The sequence below is a fragment of the Brachionichthys hirsutus genome, chromosome 2 (assembly GCF_040956055.1).
Source record: "Brachionichthys hirsutus isolate HB-005 chromosome 2, CSIRO-AGI_Bhir_v1, whole genome shotgun sequence".
NCBI classification, from domain to species: domain Eukaryota; kingdom Metazoa; phylum Chordata; class Actinopteri; order Lophiiformes; family Brachionichthyidae; genus Brachionichthys; species Brachionichthys hirsutus.
In genome coordinates, this window is record NC_090898.1 from 6,854,115 (window position 1) to 6,874,172 (window position 20,058).

The following is a 20,058-nucleotide window of genomic DNA, read 5'->3' on the forward strand; positions in this document are numbered from 1 at the left end:
GAATGTACTAAAATTAAAAAGTGTTATCTTAAGTTGACCAAGTGTGACTTCAACTTTACTACACGGGAAGGTGAGGCCTTAAACCAAGCATCTCTACATCCCATTCTCAACGGACATACGCTCATTATAAAGGTTTCAGCTTACATATAAATACTAGGGCAAATGTCGTACATGTGCGTCATCAACAAAAGACGTTTGCAGTACAGTGAGCAAAACTCTGTGCAGGTGCCATGGATAATTTGCTCTCACACATGAAGCTCAACATGCACCTGAAGCGTGCAGAGGCACAAGGCGCTGGTTGATTTGATTTCAGCGTGACCAGATCTTGGCCATGTGTGTAAGGCATGAGCAACCCCTACATGATGTTTTTCTTGCTTGCTGCTCCATGCGGTAATAAAGTGCATCCTCATAGAAAGTCATTCAGTCATCAACCACCTGAGCCACTCAAATAATCAACCAAATGCAGTGATTGAGATGCAGGGAGAAAGCTTTGAGCAAGGACAGATGCTGGAACAAATCAAAGAGGGACAAGCAGGGTTTTTTTCTTCTTCTACTATTCCATTCTTTTGCCCATCTCATTGCATTATATATCCGGTCATCTTTGCCTGAACAAATTATACTCCTAGCTATGATGGAACACTTTGTGCATGATTTTACCCTTGCAACAACATCCCCCTGCATCTTCATTACCGTTTTCACCTTTCCCCTGGCTGCAACCACAGTACATCAATTCCCCTGTGCTGCAAACTGTAATTAAGAACTTGAATAAGAGGGGACGTGTCAACTCAGGGGAACAATGTGGCATCCACTGCAATTTGCTCATCAAGCATAGTTTTGAGGAAAGATTTCACAGAACCCTGCCTGCCACAAATAATCAATGGTTTAAAGTCCAAGATACGTTTTTACATTTAGCTGGGTTTTTCCTTTTTAAAACTGGGAGATTTTGCCATTTCACAAAATGATTTGGATTAAGATTGCTAAGAAAAGGGGGTCTTCACTCGGTTCTGTTGATCCTGGGAACAGATGATTTGTCAGACCAAATGAACCAACCCCAGGATGTGATTTTTAAATGCATTTCAAAAGGTAAAGTATTAAAAATATCTGATTGAGAATCTGTCTAATTATTGAGCTGTATACAGTTTTGGTAAAGTGTGCATACCAACAGAAGAATATTTTTGGATTATAGATCAAGAACTTGTGTTTGAATCTTATTTCGTGTACTTCAGATACTGAGATAATGTCCAATAAAGTGCAACGGCAGTAAGTGCATTTCCTGTCTTTAGTTGGTTATTTTATTAATGCACTTGAAGTGCAGTTTAATAAAATGACTAATACTTGGATTTTTTTTTAATGTTATTTCTTTGTGAGCATTTTGTAACATTAATAAATAAACTCATCAGAAGCAATAAACTGCTGAATAAACTTCTGTTTAGTTAAGCTTGAGTCTCACATGGAATGATGACGCACTGATGATGCGGGACTACAATCACAATCATCTGTATAATCAACAAGATACCTCTCAGACTGCGCACCTTATGTTTGATCTATTTGGACCAAAAACTCAGGAAAGTCAAATATTTTTTGCTTGGCCCTTAAACAAATGAATCAAAGTATAAATACCATCTTCCTCATGGTGAGAAACTGGTTCATGCATGCATGCAGCTTTCATTGTAGAGACATCCACATTCCATTCACAGCACAAAGAACAGGTTTCATATGTCATTGCTCCTGGTCGTTCACTTGGCATTTTCTTTCTTTATTATTGAAGCTCAATGCAAGAGGAACAGAATTGATTGAATGCCATATATATGTGACCATTTTTGAGAAACCAGCAGGTTCATTTTAATGATTGCAATAAAATCTCAATCACTTTTGCTCATTCTGCACGAAAGAGAAATCATTTTCTTGCCTACAACAAAAAATAGTAATAGTAATTTCTTGCTGAAGGCTCACTTGAATTTCCTTGCTTCATTGAACACTGTTGAAGGTGGTTTCAGAAAATAAATTACATCTCAATGTAAGTCAAGTAAAAATGGGACTTCTCAAAACTATAAATATGCAAATGAATGAATAAGAATAAATGATGCACACTTTGTGCTTCAGATAGAATCAATGTTTTAAGAAAACAGCGCAACAGAATAATCAGACAAACTTATGCGACAAAAAGACTATGAAGTGTTTATATTAATAAGATATACAAATATATCTTAATGAAGGCAGTAGGAGGTTGTTAGATGTTGAGGAAATTTACATGGGTGGTTAAATTCACAATTCCATATTAAACAAATTACGGTAGATTACTTTTTGTTTTTCGTTATGTTCCGATGAGTGCCTTAAGCCGTGGGCCTTCACACAATTTTATTATGTTTGCATAATGATAATAAAGTATCTTGAATCTTTTTATCATATCAGCTGAATTGTTCAAGGTATTCCTTAGTATAATTGATTAACTTTGATTTGCACAGAGTAAATGCACTTAACTTTGTTGGACTTCGTGTCTGTGGTGTGATATCATAAATCTATTGAAGAAGTGATGTCAAAAGACTCAGCTTCAAAAAGGCTCAATTATCTCAAAAAGCTCACAGAGATGTGTCTTTTTTTCATGTAAGGATCATTGCTAGGTCTGCATGTCATCAGTGGGTAACAAAGCCTTTGAGAATTCCCAGCAAAGTGTCCAGAACACTAAATCCAGCAAATAATGTATTGCTCACCCTGCTTCCCCTTCATCCCCTGAGGCTAATCATCAAGAATGGCTCCTGATGAATTGATGTTGAGCCTCTTGTGCGAGATTTCATCCCTGACGTCAGGCCCATTACTCTTCCAATTTGTTGTGGCATGGGTCTTTCTCCACGGATAACAAATACGGTCATTTCCTTGCTAATTCAAGCAGGCTGCGGCTTTAGCAATTCAGTGGACTGCCATGAGGCCGTGAAGCATTCAGTGACGCTTCTGCATTCAAGCAATGATGAGAAATGGTACACAGATGCTGTTCTCACCTCTGAATTCTTTACTTTATCAAGGTGCCCCAACACAATCATGCATTTTACTTTATTACATTCTTCTAGAAAATCTCTGAAAATCAATCTGTGAAGAAATATTCTGCAATAAAGAAAATCTGCTATCTGTGGCTCTTTCTTTACTTACCAACCTATGTGCACTCTGTTCCCTCAGGGGTACTTTGTCAATCAGATGTCAATCAGCAGAAACAAGTGGTTGAAGAACAAAAGTTTGTTTATTACACAAATTGAAATCTTAGAGTCTTCTGCAAAATTGCAATTGAAGGGTATCTGTTTAGTGCAGCAGAATTCCACACTCTGGAGGTGGTGGCTGATGAACCCGGATAAGATAACAGATGATGAACTTGTATGCTGACAGTGCAGGTAAAATTATCCCGCTTAAGAAGGCTTAAGTCTTACACCACACAAAGGGCCAAGGCCGACCTTGGCTGCCTCGGTCTGCTGGCCATTGAGAAGGTGCTAGTTGGTATGAAAAATGCTAAGAGAGCAAGTAAAACATGTTGAACTCACATGTCAGTCTGTGTAACTCCATGTGTTTAAGATGAGTGGCTTTAGCGAGACTCATTTTCCATTTTATTTTTTTAATCTAGTTTGCTCTTGGTCTCTCATTCTTACTCCATCTTTAAAACCACCTGCTCACTCAATGTGACTTTAAAATGTCAGAAAATGCCTTAAGGAAAAAACAACAACAACAACACCTTGTTTAACACTTTGTTAGATCTGCCAGTGATGAGCAGATATTGACTCATCGTGAACACACCCGTATCACTGATGTGACATTACATAACAGCACTGAAAGGCCATGACTCTGTATCTCCAGTATTAATGGGGAATCTGCTTCTTGTATAATTGATTAAACATTTTCAGGTCTGTTACATCTGAAAAAAACGATGGTCAGCGTGAACATTAAACATGGATTTCCAATATGAGTGATGGTGTGGCTCTCTCATTGACAGCAGCAAGGACTTTACGAGGCATTCGTAAATTAAAATCGCAACTGTCAATGGTAATGTTGTGAGAATATTTAGAATCTCTGTGGCTTACAGCTTTCTTTTTTTTCCCTGGCTACACTGTTTGACATAATTGGACTTTGCATTGCTAGAGCAACCGCAATCAGGTGCATTGTCATCCCATAAGGGCTCAATTTTTCAGAAAATAGCCATAAGTATAGCATTACATAATGGGAAAAAATTGCATTACTTGAGAGCCTCTTCTGGGGCAACAGATCTATTATAGGTGCAAAGGCTGAGCTACACAACAGCAATTTTGGTGGTGAATAGTCATTGCCCTTTTGATTAGATGCCTGTATTGTCCACATCATAAGACACACTGAAGGGCTTAAACGAGACAATCAATATCTCGTGATGCCTTCTTCCCTCTTTTCAGTCATTTCCTCTTGATGACACTACTTTATAATGACTTGCTACGCGTAGGTCCTGGTCATTAGTCTGAGACTTAGTGTAACTCAACTACTGTGGCATCAATTATCTCTACTTTGTACTTTATAATGGATTTTACTGTGGTAGAAGTGACCATTACTGAACAACAGCCAGTGATAGAAAGGTGTAAACAGAAGAGTTATTTTGAACATGTTTGCTTGCATGTCTGTTTATATAATCTTCTTCCCTGATGTTTAAATGACATTCAGTGGTTTATAGATTTAGAAAACATCACTAAATACATTAATATTGTTTTTTTAAAATGTTAGTAATGATCCTGAGGAGAGATAAGAAATAAATATATTATAACATATTAAGTCAGTTCATAATTCAACATGTTTTAAGTTTAAATGTTCTCCTCAGAGTACACACGTCACATATCCATCATTATGCATAGCTTTTTCATACAAGGTACAATTTATTATTATTATTTGGCTATTATTATTATTATCATCATTAGTATTTGACTGTCAGTCTGCCTGTCTATCTAGACCACATGTGTCAAACTCAAGGCCCGGGGGCCAAATATGGCCCTCCAAGTCATTTTTTGTGGCCCGCGAGAGCTGTGCGCAGACATTTGTTTTTGTAAAATGCTGCATCTGTCACATGTTCTTAACAGCCCACATTTGTTGGTTGTACTGCAGTTCTGCCCCTCTCAACGGTGACAAGAGTTTTGAACAAATCTAATGCCATAACTTGTGTTGGATGATATTTTTCTTTATTTATTATTTAATATTATTTACTTGAATAAGTTTTTATTGATCAATGGAGTAGTGCGGTTTTCTTAAGCTGATCAATTGAAATGATTTATGTTATAATAACAGCAATAATCTATCCATATATTTTTACAATTATACAATTAAATATGCAATGTTTGTAACTTAAGTAGTGAACTGATCAAATGGAAAAAATCAGCAACATGGCAATAACAATAGCAACATGCTGCAGTCAGGAAATTAATCATCTGCTGGCGGTGACTATTGAAAGTTATTTGAACTTTTTTGTGTTTCCAGCATGTGCTGAAATGATTATCCCGGCTACATATGGCACTCAGAATCAGCACTGGAAAGCTCCATAGGTAGTCAGCAATATATGGCGCTGTCCAGTTGTGATCCTGAAGGTGAACTTCAGTACTGGACAGCTCCATATGTCTGCACTAATTAGCTAACACTTTAAAACTACTTTTTTTGTAGTTGTCTTTTTTCATACTAAAAACAGGAAAACAGGATTTAGAGATCATTATTAATTACAACCCTGTGTTCTGTCTTCACTCTACAAACCCGGCCAGCCTCCCAGAGTGGTGGCATCCAGAGATCGCCATAGTGACAGCCTCCCTTCCTGCTGCATGTGACAGGTCATATTTGGAGCCATGATTTTAGCACTGAAGAGAACGGCGTACCCTATGATGATCAGCTTTTAGCACCGGGACTGAACGACTGAATAAGCCATTAGGCTGTGCTGGAGAAAACAATCCTTCCATTCCCATTGATGTTCCCAAACAGAAGAACTCTGAGAGAAATACATCAGACACGCTAAAACCTGTGTTGTCGAATGATTTTCTCAGCTGTTGCTGCCATCATTCAGGGGTCAACTGCTTCCTATTCTTGAGACGTTTTATGATGCCTTGGAAAGCTCTGGTAATGAAGCATTTAACGGTAAGTTTACCTATCGACACCTACAAATCGTCTCGTGCTTAAACCGTCATGCAGAGAATAGCCACTGATTACCACCAGGAAGGCATGGATCTCAACGTTTTCAAAGAAGAGATGAAAGGCAATCACTTCTGAAAAGTGCTAATAATCTCGGAGCAACATCTCCAGTATTCAGACTGGGCAAGCACCTTTCCCTTGTTTACTTTCGGCAATTCAGTCCGTGCTTTGAGTACACAGTGCATGCAATTAACGATATGTCAGCAGCGGTGATCTGAATCTGTTGGAAAATTTCATTTCAAAAGCAATTCCCATTTATGTAAATGTGTTTTGTTAAACGTGATATAACTATTTGCCAAAGTTTTTTGCTTCCACAGAAGAGGCTACAGCCTGCTAGCATGGAGTCAACACGTAACCTTGTTGTCCACACCTTTCCTCAGAAGCATTAGCTGTGCACTAGGTGCTAATTTGGCCTGTCTTGACCAATCGAGGCCAGGTCAGGTAACCGCTTGATCTTGCTGCTTCTACCGGTAAATATTCACCAGTCTGGAATGAAAATTAGTTCTGACATGTCAGGGAAACAAGCAATTGTGATGCTTTCAGTGAGGCCGACTGGATTATCAAGCATAATATGCATTTCCAGGTCTTGCTGACATACCAGAGTGAATAAGTTAGCTGTAAAATACAAGAGATCCAGTAACTGTGGTACCTATCATAATTAAGAAATGTCCATGCTACATAGCAAATGTTTGTCCAAATGATCAACAGAAACAGAGCTGCATCTGTGTTCAATTTTATCTTCTGCATAGCTGCAGGACTGCTTATCACCATTACCAAAGAGGCCGTGTTTGGTTTTGTCATAGATGTTTACTTTTTTTGTAAATATATGACACAAAACCTACTGGTCAGAGTTTTATGAACGTCGGTGAGAATTGGGAGATGGCAGGAAGGAACTCATTCAACTTTGAAGTTGCTTTGGATAAAAGATCCAGAAATGATCTTTATGTGGCAAAAAGGAAACTTTTAATTTAATAGTAGATATAGATAAAGGGAATGATCTAGAAATTTGACTCATGTCTTGATGGACTTTAGTTTAGGATTTACTTAAAATAAAAGGGACTGTTTAGCCTTGGTGGAGGATTACACTTTACTGAATTGACAACCTAGTTTTCTGCAACTTACCTCTTTCACTTTACACATAATGATTAGACATATTGGTGCTTTTACCGTCCACCAGTGCTTTTCAAACAGTATTCTCATATTAATTTCATTATATTTATACAGAAGCCCACTATTTTTGGACAGTTATAGCATTGCCAATGATGAACTAGCCATAACTAATTAACAATATATTGCATATTATGACATAACGTCAGCAAAAATCATGCCATGGCTAGTCACATCCCATAATATTCATGAATATGCGCTGCATTTCTCTAAATGTGGTTTGTGTGTCCTTTGAAGTTGTTGTTTACCCCTGCAAGGAGCATGAGGGGGAAAAACTCAATGATTGTTATTTTTAAAAAGCAGAACATATGAAGTCACATTTAAATTTGAATTGCACAGTTAAGGCCCAAGCATTCCTGTATATCCTCTGTCAGATCAAAAGGAAAACCAATAAAATACGTTGCTTGTAGGCATCCGCTTTGATGTTGCTCCTCTGCAAGCTCATTTGAGCCTAGGGGGCATAAAGAGTGAAGTGGGCATGACCTATACTGACATCATATTTTTTGTGTGTGTCGAGAACCTTCATCCCAGAGCTGCTGATTGGCATCCAATGCAGATTTTAGGAGTCTTTGTTTTCGACATTTTTCATTACTCTTTCAAATGATTGCTTCTTTTGTCCTAGCAGAAAACGGCCTGGTTAATTTCTGCAGACTGGAAAGAATGGACAATGCTACATGATGAATTGTAATCAAAAAAACCCACAGGAGCCTTTGTCTACTCAGCATCATTAGAGAAAGCGGAGTTTCCTGTGGTTGCGCAAACCATGTAATTACATTGCGATGAAATGTGTTACTCACCATCAGGCTGTATTTTCAGGGGATCTTTCAGTCAGACTGGATTTTGTCACACAATGAATATAAAAGAAATAAAATACATCTCTGTGGCCTTTAATGCCCACCTGTAATTGAATCAATGCTGTGAACATCTGGTAATTCATGTCTTTGCTGAAGTGAAACAAGTACATCTATGAGCCATTACCTCCTATTCACGCTGTTTAGTAGAATAATGAGATGGTAACCCAGTTGAAGAGTGTATGGAATCCGCCCTGAGCTTTGCCCTTCTTCTGACTATGCAATGTTTGTAACTTAAGTAGTGAACTGATCAAACGGAAAAAATCAACAACATGGCAATAACAATAGCAACACGCTGCAGTCAGGAAATGAATAATCTGCTGGCGGTGACTATTGAAAGTTATTTGAACTTTTTTGTTTTTTCCAGCATGTGCTGAAATGTTGATCCCGGCTACATATGGCGCTCAGGATTAGCACTGGACAGCTCCATAGGTAGTCGGCTACATATGGAGCTGCCCAGTGCTGATCCTGAAGTTGAACTTCAGGATCAGCACTGGGCAGCCCCATATGTAGCCGGCAACATATGGCACTCAGGATCAGCACTGGACAGCTCCATAGGTAGTCGGCTATATATGGAGCTGTCCAGTGCTGATCCTGAAAGTGACGTCTTTTCCATGGCATTGACTCGGGGAATGTTCTTTATCTTGCACACTTCGGTTGGTTTTGTATTGATTATCTTTGTTCCTGCGTGATGATTGCATTTGAATGGAACTTTTCCACATTATTAGATATGTTAATTTATTCCCATCACAAACTTTGGTTCATACTTATGATTTTTCTCATTTACAGTATGGCTCTATCTCTAACAATTTTAAAGTTACAACCTTTTTAAAAAGTGATATCAAAACTGAATATTTTATTGTAATTACTGTGGCGGCTAAATAATTAAATAAAAAAAACAACAAATAGTTATTAACAGCATGTTAAGGAGTAGTTATATTTATTTTAAATTAAATGACATTACATGTAGTTACATTTTTACTGTGTTACGGTTTACATTTGGCCTTTGGAGGTCAAACATAATGCTAATGTTTCACTTGGAGAAAATTTGTTTGACACCCCTGATCTAAGGGTTGAAGTGTTCTTTTTTGCATTATGAGTGTGATATATAAGAACAGCATTCATAAAGTGACAAGAAAGATGATATTTGCAAGCATTTTATTTTGTGATTTAATTATAGAGCTTTAATATGTTAAAACACAGAACAATAAATCAGAAACCGCGAGTGACATGTGCCAGACAGTTGGCATATTTATTTAATAATCAACTGAAAGTCCTCTAAGGATTGTAAGCCATTTACTTTCATTATTCCATAATCCTCTATTTAACATAGTGCTTTTCTAGGATAGTGTTTTTGCTCTGCATGCATGATGAGGCTTTAATTCCAACTTCATAAAATACTATATTCTTATTTGTACCTGAAATCACTAATAGAGACTGTTGGCCAGAGCAAATGGATTAAAACTCGCACATCACACTGTCCATACATGCCGGAGGAGCTGTGAGCACATGTGGTAATTGTAGTGTGATTGATAGAGAACCAGGTAGCCAATCAGGGTCCTGTTTGCGGCATAATTTGAACATTTTTGTAAGGGTGAAAGGTGGAACATTCATCATGTCACCATGACATGCGCAGCCCTATCTGCACATTCATTTTCAAACACTGATTCATATTACTTATTTATATCGTGTACATCGGGTTCCCTCTTTTTGGGATACGAGAGCTGCTGCTGCCGTCCTGCAACAATATTGTGTTATTATGAGGGAGGCTTTTTATTAATTTACTTTCCTGTTTTACTGACATGTTTAATGGCCTGTGATTCGCTGAAGCATCTTCCTCAGCTCGTGAAGAGGAATTCATGAGGACCACTAATAAAACATGTAGCAGTACAATTCCCTCACAATGCAGACGTTTGCCGCCAAGTTAGAGTAAAAATAGTTTTCTATAGGTATTACTTTCTAAAGTTTAAAATCACAACCTTGCATTTTAATTAAATATTTGTCGAGTTTTAATGATATTTAATTTTGGTTTTCTCTCCATTCATTCATTTCATTCATTTTCCAACCGCTTATTCCGCTATCGGGTCACGGGCCAAGCTGGAGCCAATCCCAGCAATCAATGGGCGAGAGGCAGGGGACACCCTGGACAAGCCGCCAGTTTATCGCAGGGCAACACAGAGACAGACAATCAGCCACACACACACTCACACCTACGGACAATTTAGCGTCACCAATCAGCCTAGGCTGCATGTCTTTGGTGGTGGGAGGAAGCCGGAGAACCCGGAGAGAACCCACGCAGACACGGGGAGAACATGCAAACTCCTCACAGAATGGCCACAAGCCGGAGACGAACCTGCGACCATCTCGCTGTGAGGCAACAGTGCTTACCACCGTGCCACCGAGCCGCCGTTTTCTCTCCATTGGAACATTAAATATTTGTGCCTTTATTTTTATTTGTCTACAACTTAGAAAGGCAGGTATATATTATTTACAGCAGAATATGAAAGATACCCATATTTTGAGATATTGTTCACCATCTCAAAAAAGAGAAAACTGATTGTCTTTAAATACAAAATGTGAGGAAAAATATATTTAGATAAATATTTGTGTAATAAAAGCAAATCCAAATAGACTTCGATATTTTTAGTGGAGTAAACATTTTAATCCACAGTTAAAATACAGCCATAATTCATTTCCATGACATGTGATTTTGCATTTATGTCAAAGCAGTTGTAAAACAGGATCATTTAAAGTTTTGAACAGAAGAACCTGTGTTTAGCATCTCAAATATTATATCCATGCTTTATTGTTGACCATAAAAGAAAATTCTACATAAATACATACAATGTATAAATAAATAGAGCAGAAATGATAATCAAACAGATAACACTGTCTCAGTGAAGTCTGTCGATGCTGCATGTCTGACGGGTGTGGATGTTACGTACAGCTGAGGGCTACTACAGTTCATGTGGAGCAGAAGGGGCAAATGGTCCTGTTAACAGGAGGTGAACGTTTTCCAGAAGAAGTTCTTACAGGGGGCTTTGCGATCACGCTGTGGCAGCGATAGCCTGTTATAGACAGCCCTCTCCTCAAGCCGAGACTCCAGCGGCTCCTCTAGATCCATCGAAGCAGCCGCTTCCCCCGGAAGCATGTTGGTGTCCAGAGCCCCATCCAGCAAGCCAGACACCAGCTTCAGGATCAACTCTTTACGCTCTTTGCTCAGGTCCTGTATCAATAAAATAAAATAAAATAAAACATGATGTTACTGAAAAGACCACGTAAATATGAATATTTAACATCCACACTCATCCTATTGTAAAGCTTAAGTCAAAGGTAATATTTTAACATTTTCTCATTTGCTCACAGGGATGAATTAGTAGCCAAAATAAAATTATCCTGAAAATTATTCAAGAGGCAAATAAGAAAACATCAAGAATATTTTTTTTAAATCATGTTTGTAAGTTCAGAAATTATTTTTCTTTTTTTTGTATGTAATAATTTATTTTTCTCCAGTAAGAACATTTCCCAAATGCCTCAATGACAACAGTTAAAATAGAAAATAAATATCATAAAAAAATAAGTAAATGTGAGTGACACAAAATCACCTTCCTCACCCTGTTCACACTGCTGGTGCTCCTGTCCTCCACAGGAAGCATGGCGGCTGCTCTCACAGTGAACAGAAACCCCATGAGAGCCGCTAACACCACCGGGAGCTGCATGCTGCGATGGGAGAGCAGGTGACGACCAGAGCAACAGCCACCGAGTGTGTAAGTGAGTGTGTGTTGGCGAGAGAGAGAGATAGTGTGTGACCTGCTCAGACCAGCAAGAGATCCAGAGGGTCGGAGAAAGTGCAGTATGGTTGATGGCAGCCAGTCACAAGATTTGGAAACCACTGATGTTTCTTCTGCTCTACCTCCGAAGTCCCTCACTCTTTTATACGCCTCCCCCCCCCCCCCCCCCCCCCCCCCGCCTCGTCTGCCACTGACGTGGAGGGTTGTGGGTGTATAATGGAGGGTGTGTAGGGTGTATGTGTGTTTGGGTAGGGAGGTGGTGTATGTGAGCATGAAAAAGGAAAGGTAGATGAAAGGGGTTCAGGAAAGAACAAATGGACCTACTCAACAGTTAACCTCGTTGATAAATTGTGACGCTGCGTTCATGTGATTCACCGGAGGAAACATCTGCAGGAAATGATGACGTCACCAGGTTAAAAAAGACAACGGGTAACTAATGTATTGACAGGATTGAAAGACAGTCTCAAATGAGACCTCTTCTGACATGGTGAAAGAACAATTCCACAACTCATCAAAAGGTGTGATCTCATCGGACGATTGCCAACTGTTCCTATCAGTATAGACCCTACAGTGGCAATCAAAAACCTGCCATCATCCGATTCCCGTCATGGTGCTTTTATGTGTCTGTGCCACCAACAGATTAAAATCTGACTGCGTGACACTCGCCATGAGTCATAGATGTGTCTTTAAGAAGAGCGCACCACCAATGTGCTGGGAGTAAACATATATTAGTTGTTAAAAAAGAGAGACGGTGTAGCAATTTTTCTTTGACAGTTCAGGTCAAGATGAATGGCGGAGCTGATTGATGTGGGTCTACAGCAGAATGGCTATTTGTCAAGCTTTTCCAGTACAATATCAATGTGCTCTTCCCAAAAGTGTAGTGGCAGCATCCTCCTTGCCAGTAATCAACAGTTCAGGGTGGAACATCTGATGGTAGGTTCCTGTGCGCACCTCATCTAAAAAGGAATCACCACAAATACAAGTGTTTAAATAAACAGAGATAAATAGACCCTCACACAAGAAGGAACTATCATCTTCTCATTAAAGTTGGTATTTAATGATTTTACCTATGACAGTGGGCTCCAGGTCAACAAAAACAGCCCTGGGGACGTGCTTTATCTCTCCTTTATCTCGTCCTCTTTCCCGTTATACCAACAAAACATCACACTGTTGTGCACGTGAAAACATTTAGCACTTGACTTAAGAAGAGGTTTCAAAATCAATTTGAGTCATCAGTTACTCAGCTTGTCTTTCGACATCTGAGTGCACTCTGGAGTTACCATGATTAGTAAAATTAACAACAGAACTAGAGTAGCCTAATATTCACCCAGTCACTCTGTAGATCAGCTCATCCTCTATCACTCACAGATTTGTAAAGTAATTACATTTCCAAATGTGCATTAAAATAGGCTTACATGAATGACATGAGATGTTGAGTGGCTCAAGAGGATGTGGCTATTTTGGATACTGTAAGGGATTTTCTAACCCCCCTTCCAGTTCTTTTGTTCTCCATCGGGTCAGGGACACCCCAGCCGCGTCGCCAGCGCTTTGTGAGGCCGTATATAGACAAAGCTACTCAAACGCACAATCAAATCTAAGCTGGATGTTTTCCGACGGGAGAGGAAACCGGAGAGCCCGGCGAAAGCGCGCATGGACAAAAACAATCAATCCCCCACAGTTGTTGGTCTCCAGCAACAATAACAACATCTGAAAATGTTGCTGAATGTTCTTTTGACCCTTTTCCTGAAGGAACATCCTCCTCCTCCTTACAGACACGTTGCTGTGGACAGTCTATTCTGCGTGACTTCATGTCCGGTCTCCAGATGATATCTCGTAGTCTTTGTTGATGATCGATCTCATCGTCGACTGAAGGAATCCTTTTCAGCTGAAACACAAACTTCAGGAATCTGGTCTCTGCGTGGTGATGTGAAGGCCTCTCGTTGAACCGCAGGAACGAGACCATGTTGTGCAAACATATGGTTTCTCTCTTCTGGTATTTCTGCTGTTCTGCAGTTCCGAAAACACATAAGTGCACGGAATGCACTGTGAACACCTTCATTTTGTAGAGTTCGGCAATGAAACGAACAACGACCAGTGAGCGGCGGCGGATCTTATTTCTCTTCTCCTCCAGCTCTAACTGAAGGCGATCACACACTGTTCATTTTTGGCAAATAACCCTTTGTGTTTCTTCTCAAAACATTTGATTTTGATCTTTTGAATTTCTTTTCAGCATCGTCGCAGCAGAGGAGTGTGGAAATTGACAAAATGGACATCTCCTTCAAGACCGGTGTTGGTGTGACTCAATTCTAAGTGATCATCGAACTTGACGATGACGTCCAAAATTAATGAAGGCACTCAACAACACTGTTCTGAATAATCAAATGCTGCAAAGGGAGTTTCACTCAAATTGAAGAACAGCCCAAATTAAACCACTATATTCTCTGAATAGGCATTTAGATATTTTGACGAGTATAAATGGAAAGCATTCCTTTGCGCCGTGTTAAAGGGTACCACCTAGTGACTGAACAGTCAAACTGCACGTTGCTCATTATTGAGTTTTGTTTTGTTTTTGTTTTTATTCTAATGGAGAAGTGTGAGTCTAAATTAAACCATCAAAGAACACAGGTCTCAAATGTACATTTTGTTATCAATTTATTACAGTTCTTATAGAATTAATTGCTCATATATGACACAATGTTTTACAGTGTAATAATGCCTCAGCATGCAGCCTTACAGGTTTTCCACCTGTATGCCCTATACTGCAGGTTAGGACTGTATAATGAAGTTACATGTAATGAGCATTTCTTGCATTGCAAACCTCCATTTAGCAGTCAAAGACAACAATCAAGTTCAAATGTCAAATTTGATGAAGGACATTATGAGCTCTAAAGTATGGGACAAACTCCACCTGGTGCTCCATGATAGTTATATGACGAGGTTTATTTTTCCAACAACAACCAATGTCAGGCACTATAAGGTTCATAGGTGGGGGAAACATTTGGATCCTGAATACATAATCATGATTGATTGCAATGTTGTCTTTTCCTATGAGCACAAACTAATAAACTTTAAAAGATTAAAGCACAATACATGACATATATGGCACTCTATATATGTAACGTATGGTAAAGACTACAATACATTACTCATATATGGTATGTAATCTATTACATATTGTTTTTATACAGCAAATGTATTAAATGGTACAAATACAGAATGAGGTCAGGTTTAATGACAAATCTCTTCTCAAACTAAAAAATGAAACCATTCTTAACAAAATGCTGATAAATCAGTTATGGAATAGGAATCAAACACCAACTAAAAACAGAAAAAATAAATACACGTTGAAAGCACGTAAGACTGGAAGAACTAAACAAACACTTTCCCTATATAACTCATTTCCCAAAAAGTCTTTAAAAGGCTACATCCGACACTGGACTGTGCAGACAAGGCGAAGAAGCCATACAAGAAGGATAATTATCTGTGGATGAAAGGCCAGGCTGAGGATGGACATGGTTGTCAGGCGGAGCTGGTCATGCATTCATCAAGTTCCTGGCAATGGATAAGAGCGAGTGAACAGCAGGAAATAAACATGTGGTTAGTTTTACTTTAAATATTTAACTGTAAATATGCAAACAGCATTTACCTTTCTTGCAAACTCAGGAAGGATGAAAGACGCTCTGTGAATTTCAGGGTTGTAGTATTTAAGATCCATATTTTCGATCTCTTCTTTTGACAGAGTTTTCCTTGGTTCCTTGAAATTTGTCTCCTGATTTTAGGAAATAAAGAGCACTTCACTGACACGATGGAAAAAAATCAATCAACAACAACAAAAAGCAGTGGATGAGTTATTTACAGAATGGTTTTCCAATTAGCAGGTCGCCTTCACAGGTAATGTGAGGAGAAGCAGGAGTATAGCAGATGAGAAACAGAGAATGCCTGAAGCACTTACAGGATTTTTACTGCACAGCATGTATCCGTTTTGGCCACCTGGATAAGATGGGATGGAGCTGTAGGCATATTCTACTACTGGGAATAGGGTCTTGCAGTAGGTTTGCATCTCCTTTATCATCTCCAAATGGAGCCATGCACTGTCGACTGTGAAATTGACACAAGTGTAGAGAAAAGGGCACGTTCATTTCCTGTTTGTCCAATCCCATTTACTACTCCTCCATCTTGAAGTGATTGGGAAAGAATAGACGTTATACAGGAGTCCCTAATTTTCCGCGGGGTTACGTTCTAAAAATAACCTGCAATTAGTGAAATCCGCAATGTGGTCATCTTTATTTTTTTTACAATTATTATACATGTACATATATGTTTTAAGGCTGTAAAACCCCTCACCACACACTTTATACACGCACGGAGGTCCACGGGATGAATTTTGGGGAAAAAAAACAAAACTTTTTTGTTTTTAAATTAAATGCTTTTCAAGAATTATCCGCTAGGGGGCGCACTGTGTTGGTCAGAGGAGAAGACACACCGCATCACTGAGACAGAGCAAACAGCATATGGTAGCTGACTTTGAGGGAGACGCAACTGGCAAGTGGCGATCCTGCTTATTTCCCCTGTCTGAGAGACGTGCGTGTGATGAGACCTAATGCGGACGTGGAACAGTACAAAGACAAGACTGCAGGATTGCTGTGCGAGTTTGAGAGACGTTTTCAGGTATTTGTGTTTTTGTGTTGTATGTTTTTACTATTGGGTCTAGAGCCTGTAATAAAGTTTATATATATTTGGTGAACTTGAGACAGAGCTTTCTGTTTTTGCTCACCTTTCACAATTAAAGCTTCTGGTGTGTCAACATCCAGCTAGAAATAATTCAATATTCATCATCATTCAATAATGCAATGTGAAGCAGATTTGAAGGGCAAATTTGCCTCCATAGGTCTGGACACATTTTATCAGTATCTATTGTCAGGGTACCCCAAATTAACAGCCCTGGTTGCAAAGAATTGTGCATGTTTGGGACAACCTACCTTTTTGAACACATTTGGTCAGTAATGAACTTCAATAAAACTAAAATATGTTCAAGGCTCACACACAAGCACTTAAATGACATTCTGAGAGTGACAGCTAGTCAGGACATGAAAACGCCTTCAAAATGCTGCCTTTGACACTGTCTTCACTGAAAGAATACAAATCGGTGAAAATGAATCCTTACTGTTGTTAGGATAATTATTTAATTTTCATTGTCACATAGTAGAGTCTTTTAAAGATGGTGGACCCATGCGGGTCTGGAGGAATTCCTTTCTCTGGGCTATCGTGGGGAAGTAGGGGAATATGCAAATACCTGAGAACCGCCTACTTTATGGTGTTAATAAATTGACCTGAGAGGGATAGGTTCGCTAGAGGTCTTCGTGTGTCGCTGCTGGACAGATGTGGCATCTCCCAATCGATTGGTAAAGTATCAAAGTTTGTCTGCATAATTCATTTTGTGTGCTTTTAATGATTTTTACATATGATGCCAGGGAAATTACCCTGTCAACTGTGGTGATGCAATTTAATGTTAGTCAACAGCTTTAGTACCAAAGAGCATGGTGAGCATGGCTGTATGCGGCCCGCGATGTGAAATGAGTTTGACACCCCTGCCTTAAGTAATAACCAGATTGACAAAATTGACACACCCAAAATTAGCCTTTCTCCAACTTTGACACAAAACTGTCAAATAAGTCACCTTGGGAACAAAGAATCCCCCCATTTCTTAATGCCTCCTTGATGTGTTGATAGTAAGACTCCTTGAACAAACTCTCAGCAGGACCTGAAACTTAACAAAAGAAGAAAAAAGGTAATGAGCTCAGTCAAGTCAAGAACAACACCCTCAACACACCAAACACAAAGAAAAGTGGCACTTACCAACAGGATCGGTCGAATCAGTTATAATGATGTCAAATGCATCCTGGTTCTGCTTCATGAATTCAAATCCATCTCCAATCTTAAGGGTGAGCTTGGTACTCTGAAACCCTTTGGCCATCTCCGGGAGGTACTTCTTGGACACATTAATCACTTCCTGCACAGCAAAGGCCATAAAAATGGAATGAACAAGCTCTGCTGTGTCCAGTATTACCAAACCAATGACAATCATTACAGCTTTCAAGAGAGCAGATCAAACAGCCTTTCTGCTGCCCCCACCTCATCTATCTCACACTGAGTCACAGATTCCACCATCGGACACTTCACCACCTCCCTGAGCACACCACCATCTCCGCCGCCAATAATCAGCACCTATCGATAAACAATGGAGACATGGAAGCAATCAGCAAAGACACGGATTGAAGAATCTGCAAACAACTCAACGTAACCCAGTGGTTCTCAAATGGTGGGGCGCCACCATTTGAGAATTACACCAAAGTGTAATTGCACATCCACTCCAGTAGTTGGCAGTGGCGCCCTGATTGTCAGAGTGCGCGCAGGGATTATTAGCAGAAGAAGAGCGGTTGTAAACAAGCCGGTGGGAGAAGAAGAAAGACATGACTTCCTTATTTTCGGTTGCAGACTAAAAAAAATGGTAATAAAGTTATTATTTGTTGTAAGTTAATCTATATTTCTTTCTTTTTCATATTTCTTTGTATGTTAATAAGGATACAATAGTGTTTTTTTTTTTCTGACAATCAGGGCGCCACTGCCAACTACTGGAGTGGATGTGCAATTACACTTTATCAATCAATCAATCAAAATCTTTATTACAGACACAATGGTCCAATTAAAAAGCACACATAACATTTACAACATTTACAACGTTTACACAGTAAACACAGTAATCCTATAATAACATCAGGTACCAATGACACCAAATACCTGAGTTAAACTTCACAGCACTTAGGCTTGGCTGAGTCAGTGTTCTGATGATGTCATTCCCTTAGTCATGCAGCCGACATATAAACCTGTATGACAGGTGCCTCAGCTGAGCATTAAGGGTGTTAACCCCGATACCACAGAACATTTCACTGGCGCTGGACCAGCTTGGCTTCCTGAGAAGTATCCGCATGCAGTCATTGTATGCCACCCTCAACTTCTGCTTGCTGGCCTGTTTGTACTTGATCCACAAGGGGGCAGTATAGAGTGGCGTACAAAAGGCCCTGAAGAGGGTGACTTTGACCGCTTCAGAGCAAAAGGGGGGGGGGGGTGGCGCGAAATGTTTTTTTCTTCCTAGGGGGGGCGCGACAGAAAATAATTGAGAAGCACTGACGTAACCTTACTTTCTTGGGCGAAGGGTGGCTTAGGAGGGGAAGGTAGGCGATCATCTCTTGGTAGGCAAACTCGTCTCGTTCGGTGCACTGGATCACCCCATCCAGCACAAGGACGGTCCCGTATGTTTTACTGGAATACCACATTTATAGACAAACATGAATTACATTGAACATCCTCGGGACATAAAACCAGCAAAAGGCAGCCTTATTTACATAACATAATTCGCCTTGGTTAGCCAATTCTTTGCGAAACTTTGCTAGTTTGTGAGGAAAATTCTATCACAAATGGAACAAACTCACGCAGGGAAAGACCCCCGTGTTAATTTCTGCTCAAAGGTTAGCAACACTAGCCACGCTTGCGCATCTGAAAGCACCGCGTCTTACCTCCTGAAGACAGTTATCTCTTGATATTCAGATTTCTTGTTACAGAGGATTTCTTCCACCTCGAGACTCAGTGCTTGTCCGGGCCATAACTGGCATGTTTCCGTAAACCATCCATCTTTGATGAAGTCCATATCAACTGGCTGCGACCAAATGCAAACGCCAACGTGTTTATGAACGCGACGACGTGAGATGCGACAGACGTAACTCTTGAGCGATATCCGCGTATCGAATCGCACCTAAACCTGAGTCGGAATAATATAGAGAACAGCAGGGAGGCGGGATTTAGGACGCAGCACACTGTCATCATAGGCACTTAGTCATATCATCCGATGGGATGGCAGAACGTCTCGGCTTTTCGATGGTTTGTTTGACTGCCCAGTAGAAGCACCGCCCCTGAATAGATATCAATGTAAGTGACGACATGCAGCGTGGACGAAGCAGGTGGTGCGCGTGAAAATAACTCACGCCCTGTTATTGCGCCAGTGCTGGCTCATGAAAGTGACTGTGGGG

The 20,058-nt window shown here is 39.8% G+C and overlaps 2 protein-coding genes across 3 annotated transcripts; both read right to left on the reverse strand.

The window, feature by feature from the left end:
* Positions 1 to 11,178: 11,178 nt before the first annotated feature.
* On the reverse strand, positions 11,179 to 11,902 carry sst7 (somatostatin family member 7). Its single transcript, XM_068751078.1, has 2 exons — positions 11,798 to 11,902; positions 11,179 to 11,409 (listed from the first exon to the last, which is right to left on the reverse strand). Exons 1-2 carry the CDS (start codon positions 11,900 to 11,902, stop codon positions 11,179 to 11,181), a joined length of 336 nt encoding a protein of 111 aa, XP_068607179.1.
* A 2,721-nt stretch (positions 11,903 to 14,623) lies between these two features.
* On the reverse strand, positions 14,624 to 19,764 carry LOC137902727 (spermidine synthase-like). Of its 2 annotated transcripts, none has more exons than XM_068746809.1 (8): positions 19,549 to 19,764; positions 19,174 to 19,294; positions 18,107 to 18,199; positions 17,831 to 17,984; positions 17,652 to 17,735; positions 15,927 to 16,072; positions 15,621 to 15,743; positions 14,624 to 15,526 (listed from the first exon to the last, which is right to left on the reverse strand). In XM_068746809.1, the coding sequence occupies exons 1-8, from the start codon at positions 19,677 to 19,679 to the stop codon at positions 15,494 to 15,496; spliced, it is 885 nt and encodes a 294-aa protein (XP_068602910.1). In that variant the 5' UTR covers positions 19,680 to 19,764; the 3' UTR covers positions 14,624 to 15,493. The 2 variants fall into 2 exon arrangements, with proteins under 2 accessions (XP_068602910.1, XP_068602903.1); XM_068746802.1 differs by having other exon boundaries at positions 17,652 to 17,741.
* Between the last annotated feature and the right edge of the window lie 294 nt (positions 19,765 to 20,058).